We start from the raw sequence: 15,469 nt of genomic DNA on the forward strand, positions 1-15,469 counted from the left end.
CCGTGTTACTGCTGTTACTGCGCCGTTTTTTTTGCTCTGTCGCACGAGATGTCGTGGTGTGATTTGATTGACTACGCACGTTATTTTTACGTGCGTAATACTGATGTAATATTTTTTCTCTTTTTGGTCCTTGGTTCAGCTTCGACTCTTTTCGCCCTGAAAAAATATTACATCAGTACTACGCACGTAAAAATAATGTGCGTAGCCAATCAAATCACACCACGATATCTCGTGCGATAGAGCAAAAAAAACGGTGCAGTAACACAGGGAATATTTCCCCCTGTGTTATTCATGTGTTATTGCGTGTTATTCATGTGTTATTGAGTATTAATCATATGTTATTGTGTTATTATAACACCAAGAATATTATCAGGACACAGGACAAAAAAACACATAAATAACACACAATAACACCTAAATAACACGGAAAATATTCCCGACAGAGAAAAAACAACGCAGTAACACGGGGGAATATTTTCTCCCGTGTTATTCTTGTGTTATTGTGTATTATTCATGGTTATTCCATGTGTTATTGTGTTATTATAACATCAGGAATATTCCCAGGACACAATAACCCATTAATAACACACAATAATACATGCATAACATGGGGGAGAATATTCCCCGTGTTACTCCGCCGTTTTTTTTTTCTGTGTCGCACGGGATATTGTAGCGTGATTTCATTGGCTACGCACATTACCCTACATGTGTAGTCTTGATGTAATATTTTTTCCCAAAAAGAAGGGAAGCTCGAAAATAATGAAAGAACAAAAATGAAGTGACCAAATCAATCAGCGTCTTTTGTCTTGATCGGCATTTAGACGGGCTGGCATTTCGGCGGGCTGGGCCTGGTCACGTTAAATGACTTTTTTTTGGACTACTCTTATTGGACTACGAATGCAACTCTCGACTCCGGATCATGAGGCAATACGTTTTCCCAAAACAGAGGGAAACGGGATGTAAGTTGGTTCTTGAATCGACAGCCACTGAATAGATTGCAGACTTCTTCGGAATGAAACTGCGAGAATCCGCAGACACTTCTTCAAATCCGGAGGAACAAACTCCAAAGCCATTTGGTCAGACTGGTGGGCGGGAGCTCGGAGAAACAGCTCGAAAGAATTCGGAGTCAGGCGGAAATCAACCCGAAAAGAAGACAGCAGAGGATCGCCGAGAGATTTTTAGGGCACTGGAAGTTGTTGAGAGGAACTCTTCTGCTATCGCCGAGAGCTATGATTCTCTCTTCTCCACCCTCCGCCTGGCTCTTTCAGAGGTATGCGCTGATGAAAATCCCATTTCATTGAATTATTATTATTTTTTTCGTATCGATAGATTCGCGCGGTTCCAAGGTTTTTCCTGATAGATATGTTTATTATAGCGTGACGGAACCAGGAGATGACACGTTTTTAGGTCGTTTTTTCCCCTCATTTTCTTAGCTTTTGTTAGCTGCTAAATACTTTGTACTGACATGTTTCTTTCTAATTGCCACTTCTGACTGTATCTTTCATGGCTGCAGGTCACTAGCAATTCAATTGAGAACATGCAGTGTTTCAGTGATGTTGTTGGTTCACTTCAAGTAGCAGGTGAGCTAAACTTCTTTAAAAAAAATATATATATATATATATATTTTCTGTTGTTTTGAACATCTAAGCTGTATAGAGTGTCGTTCTTTCTCATTGAACATTTACCTACTTTAAAATTAAAGTTCAATAGCTTTTCAAAAACATTTGGTGGTTTTGAAGGGGTGGTGAGATCATTTAAGCAGAGGATTACTCCCTTTTTTAGTTTCATATTAGAGCTGATGCTTATGCCACCTTTTTTTTTAATTATTTCATGGGATGGGACGGGAGGGGAGTGGGGTCAAAAGAAATTGTTATCTGCATGATCTTTTTGCGGAATGGCGGGTAGGGATGTCAGCAATATTGTGTTTTGCATGCTAAAAATAGAAAAACAGTAGGGTGCATCAAAAACCTCCAAATCTTAGTTAGGTTTCTAGATTAGAAGGAGTTTGAAAAAATGTTGGCAACAATGCTTGGATGGGATGGATGGATGGTTGAGTCACATTTCAGGTATGGTGAGGGAAGAGTTAACTAACATTCTATTCTTGGCGCAAACTGAGAAAGAGAGAGAGCAACAAGCATCTGGTAAGGACAGGAGAGAGAATGCTTGGTAAAGCATTAGTCATGTAAGAAACTTTCATTAATGATTTCATTTTAATGATTAAGGGTCCATTTATTTGAAATTAACTTAAAGCTTTGTTTGCAACGCAAGTCTTGCTAAACTTGATTGAAAGTAATATGAAAAATTAATGAAATCATACTAAACATGCAAGCGAAATAAAAATGGTCATCATTATCAAGATTAATCTGAAAACAAAGTACTAGCTAACTTCATTGGTTGCTAGTTTGGTGAATAACCTAATCATTAAAGGCTCTGATATGATTTAGTTTGCAAAGTAAGAAAAAAAAGAACTATATATGCTAATAATCATGTTATTGGACGGATTTGAACGTGGCTATGGATCTAGCGGATCAATTGTTGGGCGTGCATTGTGAAATCCTTGTGATACTCCGTCACAAGGTGGAGAGTTGTGGGAACAATAGGGTGAAAAATATATTGAACAATAATTAATCAATAGACACTGATTAATGGGTCATGTAGATTATTTACAACTGTATTGGATGGTTTCAGTAGGGTATTATATAGAAAAATTTGCGGTAGTCATCATCAAAAGGGACATGTAAAATTGGGAAATATGTTCATTATCACTGTTTACAACTTGTACGATGATTAGTATGGCATACGAAGTTCTGCAGATTAGAGAACATTTAAATTTTCACAAAATACTTTTAGCTTTATGCCAATAAATATTTTTTTCCACTTAAACCAAATGTTTACAATTTATGCTTCCCCATTTAGATTGTTTGGCTATCAATTAATGAATAAATATCGTGAGCTACTTTCACCAACTGGAATATCTATCCTACCATTCATGATGCCTTAGATTATGATAACTGTCAGTGCAGTAATATTAAAAATTAACTCTACACACTAATCTGACACGAACTCAACTACACAAAATTGGGTTTGGGTTGAACCAATTAATTTTTGAGCCGTGTTTTGAACTAGAATTCAAACATGTTTTGGGCTAAGTTTGGGTTGATCGTCAAATATGAATTGACTTGCCTACTCGAAATTGACTCGAACTTGACCTGTGTTTGACCCGAAATAGCGGTTAGGACTTATGTTAAACGAGTTACATGGGTCGGGTTTGAGTTAGTTGGTTTGAAATTTGATCAGGTTTGAGTTAGACATTTTGACCCGTTTAATATTTCGCTAAGTCAAACAATTTTGGATTAGACCTGATGTCGAATTGCTAGCGATTTGACATCCCTATGTTGGTGTATTTGATAGTACTAACATTTTGCGTGGATATTCCAATTTTGGAAGGAGATAATGACATCATACATTTAGTAAACACAGCAAAAATGAACATTTCTTTCTACTTTATCCAATTATTTACAATTCATGCTTCCTCATTTATATTTGGATATAAATTAATGAATAAATCTCATGAGCAGCTTCATTACCTTTAATATTTACCTTGTACCTCATGATATTATAGATTATGATAACCTGTTGATATATTTGATAGTACTTATTCATTAGGTGGCGCACACCAAATGTTGGAAAGAGAATATATTTGAAGGATATCCTCATAATTTATGATATGTTTTTTAAATATTTAGATCCGTAATTGTTTTTCAGTTGTTGGGTGTGCATTGTGAAATCCTTGTGATGCTTTGTCATAGGGGTGGAGGGGTGTGGGAATGATAGGTTGAAAAATATGTTTAACAATAATTGATCAATAGGCAATGATAAATGGGTCATGCAGATCATTTACAATTGTATTGGATGGCTTCGTTAGGGATATTATAGAAGAATTTGCAGTAGTCATCGTCAAAGGGACATTTAAAATTGGGAAATATGTTCATTGTCACTGTTTACAATTTGTACGGTGATTAGTATGGCATACAAAATTATGTAGATTAGAGAATATTTAATTCTCACAAAATGCTCTTAGTGAAATTTATGCCAATAAATATTTCTTTCTAATTTAACCAAATGTTTACAATTTATGTTTCCTCATTTAGATTGTTTGGATATCAATTAATGAATAAATATCATGAGCTACTTTCACCAATTGGAATATCTATCCTACTATTCATCATACCTTAGATTATGATAATTGTTGGTGGAGTATTAAAAATTAGCTCTACATACTAATCTGACTCGAACTCGGCTAAAAAAGTTTGTGTTGAACCAATTAATTTTGGAGTTATGTTCTGGCCTAGAATTCAAACATGTTTAATTTTTCGGGTTAAGTTCGGGTTGATCCTCAAATATGAATTGACTTGCCTGTTCGAAATTGACTCGAACTTGACTTGAATTTGATCGAAATAGTTGTTATGAATTATGTTAAACGAGTTACATTTTGGGTCAGTTGGTTTGAAAGTTGATTAGGTTCTTGTTAGACATTTTTGACTCGTTTAATATTTGGCTCAGATCAAACAAGTTTGGGTTAGACCTGAACTCGACTTGCGACCGATTTGACACCCCATTGTGGTGTATTTGATGGTACTAATGTATCACGTGGATATTTCAAAGTTGGAAGGAGATTATGATAGTACTTTTAATGAACACAAGAAAAATGAACATTTCTTTTTTACTTTATCCAATTGTTTATTATTCAAGCTTCCTCATTAGATAGTTTGGATATTAATTAATAAATATATCTCATGAGCAACTTCACTACCCTTAATATTTACCCTGCAGTTCATGTATCTTAGATTATAATAGCTTGTTGATTTATTTGATAGTACTCATTCATTAGGTGGCTCACCAAATGTTGGAAAGAGAATATATTCGAAGGATATCCTCATAATTTGGGATATGATTTTTAATTATTTGGTTCCTTAATTGTATTATTTTACATGTCTATTTATAGGCCATCATACTGGTTAAATATGCATATAATTGTTTTCCAAAAGATATGGTATCAAAGTAGGAACACTACCCAACTGATTGATCCCATAAGCCATCATCCCAACCCGTTCCAATTCTAAGATCCAATCCTGTAAGGCCCCTTACATCCCAGGCTTATTTTTATTTTACTTGTGTCCTAGTTCCACTGTTGCGCTCCATCTTAGGCCTATCAATACTGTTCTATGCTCACCACCCTGCTCCTGTCCCAAGCTTTCCTTGGTTCCTCAATTACTTTGATGTTCGCTTATGCCTATGCTTCCTTACCTACTCATTATTGCTTGTGTATTTGATACCAAAGTTAACCCAAATAACAATAAGCAAACCAATGTTATGGTTGAAATTGAAATAGGTAAGTTACAACCACACTACTGGAGGGGGAAATTACAACAACATGACACATGAAAATTTGAAGCTGCAACAAATGACAACACCAACTCAAATTAGGGTGGATCACAGGTGATTGTAGTGGTTGTTGGGGGTCTGTGCGGAGCAAGTGAACAGATATGACTATGGAATAACATGTTGTTGCTGTCCTGGGTGGCAACAAGGTGGAATTTGGGTTCCTGGAGGTTGGAACAGCGGATATGTGGCATGAAGATGGTGTAGGAGGGCTGGGACAGCGGTTAGGTGCCAAGGACGTGCTCCGGGATGATTGGAACAGCAGCTGGTGGGAAGGGGAGGAGATTTCTGGCAGCTGGAACAGTGATGATAGCAAGCGGGAGCGTCTGGAATCGCAGGGACAGCGAAGAGGCAGGCTGGAATGGTGATGGAAGTGAGGACCAAGGTGGCAGGGTGGTGTATGGGCTGTAGGAGACAATAAAAGGTTTTGTCTGGGGGGAGTTTGACTACAACAACACGGCGATGGGGAGGTTGTGGAGGATGGGAAGGTCGAGGATATTCACCACCTTGGAGCGAGATACAGCCGGAGCACAATTCTTCCTTGGATACAACCCTAGAAGGGAAAATTGGGGACGCCGAAGATTGCTCATGAAAAATTGGCCTAGAATATGAAAACAACGTACATATAGACCTAGGGTAATTAAGGAGTGGATCGCACCCCAATTGGGCAGTAAATCTACGTAGAGGAAGGGCTGACCGGCCCTCATGGACCAGTTCAAGCTACTGCACACTTGTGAAATCCCACATAGGAAGCGGGAGATGCTCCCTCCTGAATATTGTTCCTCCCTACTCATGTTCATTGTTACTTGCTTGCACCGCCTTAGCTGTGTGTTGCTTTGCTATACTCCACTGCCCGTCTATTATGCAGTACATTTCACTTGCTCGCTTCTTACTAGCATCACTAAATGACTTGGAATCTTGGATACTCAACACACTACCAATATCTGATCACAACCCTCTACGATTGATTCACCATTCTAACATGTGCTGATACAATACATCACTAAATGACTTGGAATCTTGGATACTCAACACACTACCAATATCTGATCACAACCCTCTACGATTGATTCACCATTATAACATGTGCTGATACAATACATCACTGAATGAATTGGAATCTTGGATACTCAACACACTACCAATATCTGATCACAACCCTCTACGATTGATTCACCGTTCTAACATGTGCTGATACAATACATCATGATGCTTTTCAAATTGGTTTGACTCTTTACTCACTGCTTGATCTCTTTCCTATTTTTTCACCTTACATCTCAACGATATACTTTCAATGACCTGATCTTTTTTCTTTGTCCTTGTATTTTAACTGATACAATATCATGACCACTCCTATACATGATGCGAACCCCTTGCCTATTGGTACCTCTATCCAGTTTAGTGGCACTAATTGTCTCTTTTGATCAAGGGCCCTTCATTTTCTTGTTAGTTCTCATGACTGACTTTCTCACCATGATGCATTTTCCATGGCTCATGATGATACCATCAAATTCTCCAAATAGAAAGTATATGATATGCCATTCTAACTTGGTTATTTAATAAGCTGAAAATTTATTTTGCTTTTAAAGTCGTAATTCATGAATTATGTAGGGCGATGCTGGATTTTCTCAGCTCTACGTTCAGGAAAGTAATATCTCTCAGCGTTGTCCTTTATACCTTGATTTGTTCTCTCTACAACAAATGAATTTGTTCATCTAGAATTATAGTGCCCCTCAGGGTACATGAGATGAGTTACTTCATTGCAGACCTTTTACCCTTGATTGCATACAACAACATAATAAAGGATTTTTTATTTCTAAACTTTTATTTCGTCTTAATCCATCCCTTCAACATATATTATTATAGCTGATGGCCAACTCCACACTTCCCAGTGTTGCAAACACCATCTCATGAGCTCATTAGTCACCAAACTGTTGTCTCCTTCTGCACCATATTTTAATTAGACCGCCCTTTTATGGTGTATTTGTGGGCATGAAGGTTATGTTGATATTAAATTTAGCCATTGGGGGAAATTCTTTCAACATCATTCTCATTGTTATGGCATTGATCATCCTTGAAAGCAATGTTGGGCCAAAATTTGTCTATCCTCCTACTGTGTTGCATGCCTCTAGAGCATCCATTTTTGCTGACTGCTTTCCCACTACCATCACTCTTTCATTATCTGATATACCTTTTAAGAAGAAATATGATTACTTGTTTCAGGCTACTTCTCATGCTATTTTCTTCTCTAGATAAGCTATAGCTGTCTTCTTAGGCATCTATTGTTATATTGTGCCTGCCTCTATTGGTGCATGCAAGGACTTACTGTTTGATAAGTTGCTTGATCCAGTTTGTTTGGTGAGGTGATTTGATGTACCTCACTCTTGTCTGACTTTATGTCCGCAGCAGTCTATCCTATTGTTCCATTTTTTGAAACAAAGCACTCACATGCATGATAATTGAATCTTATGTGAAGTGAAATCTGTTGTTTTTTTCTTTAAATTACTAATTGTTACATCAGACATTTTCTGTTAAGTTTGGCGGAACCTGGTGAATGCTTTTAAAAATTCTTCTATTTAAAATGTTTTACTGTTCTTGTTTTTGCAGCTCTAGATGCGGCAACCAAAGGAAATCGATATATCAATTCTTGCTTAAGGTTCTTCTCTAAATTCATAAATTTTGTTAGACTGCTTATTTTATAGCACTGACGGCATTGAACAGTCTTTTGAGTGCATTGGTTGCATAAACTCTTATACACATTCGTAAATCAGACTATTTTCCATATATATTTATTTATTCAAATCTGTAATGCGGCATGCAACTACAATTTGTACTGTATTTTTTTTTATTTACTTAAATATACTTCTTATTTACAATAGAGTTGGAGATAACTATCTTTTCCTCCTATCATTAATTCTGGTTTTCAAAATGCTTTCAAAAAAACATATTGGATGCCTTTCTTGTTCAAGGTAATATTATTCAAGAAACAATAACGTAGAAACATAAGAAACACAAAAGACAAGGTCTACCTTCTTGTCACAGTTAATGTTGGCAGCAAATTTGGATTTCTGAATTTAACAATGCCAACAACAATTTTTCCATGCAACCAGACAAGAATATCATCAAAGAGCGAAAGAAGATGGATATAAACACCTGAAATAAAGTAACTAGGAGGGTGGTGCGAAGCAAATTTGCTGGGCATGATACTAGCGCTCACTTTAAAACTTCACACTTGGAAAATATCTAGGGGTTCACTTCCTGGAGAAAGAGACTTCATTCCTGAAGAACAATTTGATGAAGTAGACGACAATTCTCATATGTAAGGGCTAGGAACTACGTTAAAAACTTCTAAGATGCCCAGGGCTTTAAATGAACTGAGTTGAGCTAAACTGGAGCTTGTTCGAGCTTGATCTCATTTACAAAAATCCTCTTCACGCTCGAGCTTAAGCTCAATTCAAGTATTTGTAATGGTGCTCCAGTTTGATTTGTTTAAAATTACTGTTGTTTGAGTTTGGTTTGAGTTCAATTTATTAGTTAATCAAATGAGTTTACTGAACCTATTAATGAGCAACATTATCGAGTGGCTGGCTAGTCAAAAGAACAAGCTTTATAAAGTCTATCAATAAGTAACATATTTAATTTAAAGATGAATGGAGTACTAAATAAATAAGCATTCAACAAATATAAACAAGTAATTGATGTTTATGAATAAAAGCATTTTATTATAGAAATAAATAAAACTTTTGCATAATCACATTTAAATAAATTTATAATCGATCCTTAAAATGAGCATATTAACAACCTCAATCTTTGAATAATATTGTTCATAATCATAAACGATTCAAACAACAAGCTGTTCAAGCTTGTTCACTTATCCATCAAGTATTATAAAAGTGTTTAATCTTGTTGTATTAGTTAACGATAACGAACGAGCTCTAACCAAGCCAAGCTATGAGTAGTTTGTAGAGCGTATTAGCTTATTTACAAATTACAACCCTAAAGATGCCTTTGGAACCCATGTGGGGGGCCGATAGGGCTGACAACTCGATAATGCTTCTAAAAGAACTATACCTTATATGCAATGAAATATTACACTTCTCGGCGCCAGTGTGTCATAGGTTTCATAAGGGGCCGTTTGGTTAAATATTTTTTTATAATACATATATTTTAAAAATGCCAAGTAATTGAAATGTATGCATTATAGCAAATGTATGACTTGTTTGGACGTATGCAAATCAATTGTTTTTATACATTTTAAATGCATTGAATTATTGCGGGCAATGAAAGGCAGTGAATGACGGTGGTGGGGTGTCAGTTTGTGGTGGTGGTGGCTTTCAAAGGTAGGCTGCAATAGGCGTCGACAGTTGTAGGCTGAGGCTGTGGGTTGCGAGTAATCTTTACAGTTGAGATTTCAAATCTATCAAAATAAATATTCTGGAAAATTTTGAATCCTGTACACAGATGCTTTTTATTTCTCTTGCCTCAAGCCAGAAAAAACCGTTTATTTGTTTTTACTTTACAGTCAAAGTATCTTTAACCAAGTAACCTCTCAATTTTATGTAGAGTGAGTTCTTACTGAGAAAATGGCACTACATAATTGTACGTTTTATTGGGTATACTATACATGGTACATCCTGCAAGCATGCATCTGTCAATTTTCAAGCCAAACTCCAACCTAATGCACTTCAATGAAAATACTTCATAATTCCGCATTACTATGCAAAAAAAATGAAATAATCAAGGCATACTTTTGCTCCCTATACGTCTGTTAACACAAAATTTTGCATTAAAATAAGAAAATCATCTAACCTTTTCCTCCATATCTCTGGGCTTAACTTTTGCAATTCCTTCTGACAATGTTCTAGGTTATAAGGCATGGTTTATCGTTCACATGTTAACTTCCTTTCTCTAATGCTAATTAAGCTCTGTGGTTGTTTTCTTACAAATTATTTTCATTTTAATTATTTTTTTTAATAGTTTTTGTCCTCTATAATGCACGGTATTTGATCTGATTGAAGGAGTCACATTCCCATAAGAATCCTACCGAATTCTTTTGCAATGACGTCAGTCATCTTAGTCTTGGAAGATTTATTTCACTGCAGTAATGAACGCTCCTTTGCTTTGTTTGTACCATAATGCTTCTGCGAATAACTTTCTCGATTAATGGCAGATTGAATGAAGAACTGAAGAGCATGGAAAGTCTTGCTTTGGAACCGTATCCTTGTAATCGATTTTAAAATTTTTATGGCTTTTAAAATTCTGTTCACAATATTGGCATTTATCATTAGGAAGATTTACATACATGCCACTTAATTCTTATGTATTTACATATCTAACACCTCAACTTCAATTTTACTTATATGCCACCTTCACTGTGCATGAAAATGTGTATTTCACTTTTCAAAGGTTAAAATGATGGTATTTTTGACGCTACATAAAATTTTTGGGTGTATAAATGTAAAAAGTAGAGTTTAGATGTTAGATATGTAAAAACATAAGAATTGAGTAGTATGTATGTAAATGCCCCTTATCATTATGATAGGCAAAGACTATTGATTCTACAGGCCTATGAATTATGGAGACATTTATTTGCCTTGTCTTTTTTGATACTGGGGGCACTTAACTCTTGTGAAAGAAAGATGTTAAGGAAGAACGTTGATAAGCTTGAAGTGGCTGTTAACCATCTACTTCGTCTTCCTTGATATGAGATGTTCCAAGCTTGATCACATAGGTATTCAGTGTGAACTTGCAGTATATTTTATGCTTTTATTATCATAAGTTTTTTAACAAAAATGAGTTTTCTCTGTCTTTATCTGGAATTTCAGTTCATCTTCTTCAAGAAATTTTCATTAATCAAGGATTTATACTTTTTCCTCTAATATAGACATTTTTTTTCTCCGACTTACATGAAATCTCTACAGGAATATGAGACTTTCCAGCCTTTCTCAGCAGTGAATAACTGAGCACCATGTATCCATTGAATCAATCTGCTCGAGTTGAATGGAGACTTCCTTACTTTCTTAACGGCATTTCCCTGTGTTTTTATAATATTTATGAAATTATTGATGTTGGATGTTTTATGTAACTATTCCAACTCCTTCAATCCAAACGAATGGATTATTTTGTTGACAAGTGAGTTGGGATTTATTTTTGGAGAAACAATTTATTAATTTGTCAGGTTCTTTGTCAGGCTACAATTATTTATTCTTAAAGGATAAAATCTATTCCAGTTTCTTTGCCAAGCACAATTCCTTGTTCTCATTTGAACATTTATTGACTTTAAGATTGGGTGATTATTATTTAACAAGTTGGGTCAATGCCTATGGGCAATATTTTTAGTTTTGATCTTGATATGGATTAAAATGTCTTCTTACATCAGTAAAATGTTACCGTATTAATCTTCTTGATTCCGAAAGTAGCCTTGCACAATTAACTCAGAAAATATAGGGCTTCTCCTCCAAGAGGGAGCGTTTGATGCTCAAATTAGTGACTAAGCAATATGATCTGAATCGAACTTTGGTAGGATGCCCTTTTGGTATATTAATATTATCCTTTTATTTTAATTAAATGATGATTTGCTTGAATAAATACTGTTTGTAGAAGCTAACTACATGAGAAACCAATAAGATATCTTTAGATATTATTAGTGAATGTATATGATAACAGAGTTTGTGAGGGCTAAAACTTGAACTCGTGCTACAATGGATCTGTGATAGAAAAATCGTTAACATTAATGAAAACATTGTTATCATTAATTGAAGAAGCTCTTGGCATGGCCGGAGCCACAACCTTAATGTCAAGGCTTCGTTGAAGCATTGTTGTACCATCATTGATTGGAATTATTATTGCAGTGTGTATGTATGTAGCGCAACTAAGAAGCTATCAGCCATTGATGGCTTGAATTATAGCATTGTTGAGGTGGCTTACTAAACCTCATAGTACCATTTTTGGGGATCTTTGCCTTTCTATTGCTACCCCTGGCATCTGTGTCCAGAGGAAAGGGGAGAAGAAGAAAGTGTAGTGTGAGCCAGAGAATAATTCCTATAAAATGCAGATGCAGTGTTTTCGTGAAGGAGATTATGGTTATTTTCACTTGGATTGGTGACAATGTCCTAATTTGGAAGCACACGGACCAGCTTTTATTGGAATTGATTGACCCTGTTTAGAGTCGATTGGTTTGGTTAATTCCTTTTTCAGACCCAGTTCGATCAGTTTGAGCTTGTCTAGGTTGAATCCAAATTACTGGATATTATTTAATGGTTGATTGTGCAAATTTGGATATTTCATACGTTGGCTATATTGTTGATATATTATCTTCTCATACTAAGAAGAGGATGACTGATTCTATCCCAAAGCCCAAGGTTGAGGAAAATTTAAATAGTTCCAGTTTTGATAGTTGAACCCACAAAATTTCAGGTTCAATTAGTGTAAGAATGATGCCAGTCTACATTGTTTAGTTTACCCCAGGGTCCTCTACTAAAGTATTGATTAGGACTCTGAGAAGAAATAATGACAAGAGGTTTTGGAAATATCATTTCTTGGAAGCACAAGTTGTTGACCAGAAAAAAATTCTTAAGGAATCCTCTTCATTGCTAGCTTGTAATTGGTTTTACTCCTCGTTTGGGTCAAATTTAACAGACAAAGTTCATGGTTTCTTCTTCTTTTCTTTTAAACAAACAGATTCATTGGAACTTATTTCCATGCAAAACTCCATCATTTCCAGGGTTTAATGACCTCAAACACTTCTTGACTTTTGGGCTTTTTGTACATTTCATTTTATGTACGATTTTAGTTGGATTTGCCTATATTTCATGTTTAGTGATTTTTTGCATCATGGATCCCTCTTATCCAAAATTAAATCACAGTGAAGCTTTGAAAAGGAGCGCAATTCTTCCGTATATTAGTTTTTGATGAATAAATTTCTTTGTTCTTGCAAATTTGTGTTATATTTTTTATTTATCTTTATTGATACCGATGCGGGAACGTTACGTTGGGATTCCGTGATCCCATGTCCTCGTGATTGCAGAAAACTCGTGATCGTGTGGATTGGAATCGGGGCTGCTGACCTTCAATTTCTGCATATTTTTCTTTTCTTTTTTGATTTTTTTTCTATTTCTCTATTTCTAAACTAGGGCATTTCCTATTATGTGACTATTTATGTCTGTGTGTTTTTGCTGTTTGGATAATTTTTTCTATATTTATTGTGTGTATTAAGCTCTTCGAAGTGTTGTATCATTTTCCTTTTGCAAGTTATGTATCTGGATCTTGTTCATGAACATGCGGTGGATCCTCATAGCCGCCCATATCCATACATTTTGCTGATTTTTCGCTGCGACAGCTGTTGGACAGCAGCTAACTGCTGTTACGCAGCAGAAAAACAACAGTTTTCTTCTTTTGGTTCGCTGTAATCCACTATCCACGCTAGAATTAAGCCGCCCAATCCATCCACTACAATTATCCCTCCTGCAACTTTCCAAACAGCTTTCTATGTGCTCTCACAGATTCTAGGAGGCCTAGAATGTTATTATTTGATATCAGAGCCCGACAAACCCTATATATTTAGGGATTCATCTTTTTTGCCCCAAATATGAAATTCCAAACAAAAAAGATGCCCACTATTCCCAAATTGTGTCTATCATAGTTTCTAGCCCCAACTCTAATTTTTTAAATTACAATCGCCTTCAACAAATTTTCATCCCGACATCTATTTCCAAAACTTAGGCCACAACCCACCTTTAATTTACAATCCTACTTTCATTGAAGCCTTGATTTGGAGGAGATAATAGCTTGCCACTTAGGAGAAACCCTCAACGAGGTGTTCAAGAGATCACTTTGGAGGATATGCAGCGAGAAATCCTCCAACTGCGATAGAGACTTGCCGTCTTTGAGAGGAGCAATCTGTTGAGGTCACTGATAACTTTCATGATAACTCGTTAGATCAAGAGGAGAAGTTTAATTCCTTCCACCAAGAAGCTTCATGTTATGAATATTTGATGCCACGTCTATTTGGCAGAGAGTATTAGAGAAGCTGTGATCTTGGAGTAAAGGTGAATTTATTGGATTTTGATTGTTGCATAGATCCTAACGAGTTTATCGAGTGACTTCAAATAGCGCAATAAATTTTCTTAGTATAATGACGTTTCTCAGAACAAGTGAGTTAAAGTGGCAGCCATCAAGGTCAAGAAGAACACTTATTTGTGATGGAAGAACTAGAAGCATTTTCAACAACTAGAAAACAAGATTAAGACCAACACATAATCTAAGATGACAAGGGAGATGCAACATAAATACTTTCCCCCATATTACCGACATGATATGTTCATAAAATTTTAACACCCGCGCTAGAGAGATTCTTCTTTAGAGCAAATTGCTGAATTTGATCAACTAATGTTGAAATGTGAGGTGGTGGAACCAGAGGAACGCACAATAGCGAGATATGTTGAAAGGCTAAGCTCGTCTATCAGCAATATGGTGCAGTTGCATTCATATTGGTCCATACTTTATATGCATAATCGAGCTGTTGTGTTGGATATTGAAAACCACATAAAACCGTTTTGAGAGATTCAAAGCAAAATTATGAATAGAAGCACAAACACAAGTGTTTATGAATATTTATTCTATTAGGATGTGTTTTGGAATGACGTCTGCATGATTGACAAAGGGCCTCTTTGAGACAACTTTTTTGGCGCGACGCATTGTGAAAATGCCGGTTGAAGTGCAGTGGCGTTCCTAAATAATCTATGTTAAACGTGGGCCTCGGGGTCGAACCCCATGACCCACGTTTCTTCGCAAACTTATTACCCCACTGCCCTCTCTCGATTGCGATATCCGGTGGCTCCCTCTCTCATGTTTCATTTGCCTTAGGTACCCTCTCAATCGCTCTTGCGAAGGCTGCCCTTGGTAGCTCTCTCGTTTCTTTCTGGCGCCTCTCACACGCCTCTCCGGTGGCAACAGGTTGCCTTTCTCCCTCCCTCTTCCCTCTGATCTCCGGTTACTGTGCTCTGAATGTAATTCTTGTGCTCATTTT

The 15,469-nt window shown here is 36.2% G+C and overlaps 1 protein-coding gene across 1 annotated transcript; it reads left to right on the forward strand.

The window, feature by feature from the left end:
- The first annotated feature begins 904 nt into the window (after positions 1-904).
- On the forward strand, positions 905-11,684 carry LOC110025126. The gene is made up of 6 exons (XM_020725414.1): positions 905-1,270; positions 1,514-1,580; positions 8,050-8,098; positions 10,613-10,657; positions 11,078-11,173; positions 11,364-11,684. Exons 1-5 carry the CDS (start codon positions 1,013-1,015, stop codon positions 11,142-11,144), a joined length of 486 nt encoding a protein of 161 aa, XP_020581073.1. The 5' UTR covers positions 905-1,012; the 3' UTR covers positions 11,145-11,173; positions 11,364-11,684.
- Positions 11,685-15,469: the final 3,785 nt, after the last annotated feature.

This window comes from Phalaenopsis equestris, unplaced genomic scaffold (assembly GCF_001263595.1).
Source record: "Phalaenopsis equestris unplaced genomic scaffold, ASM126359v1 Scaffold000291, whole genome shotgun sequence".
NCBI lineage: Eukaryota > Viridiplantae > Streptophyta > Magnoliopsida > Asparagales > Orchidaceae > Phalaenopsis > Phalaenopsis equestris.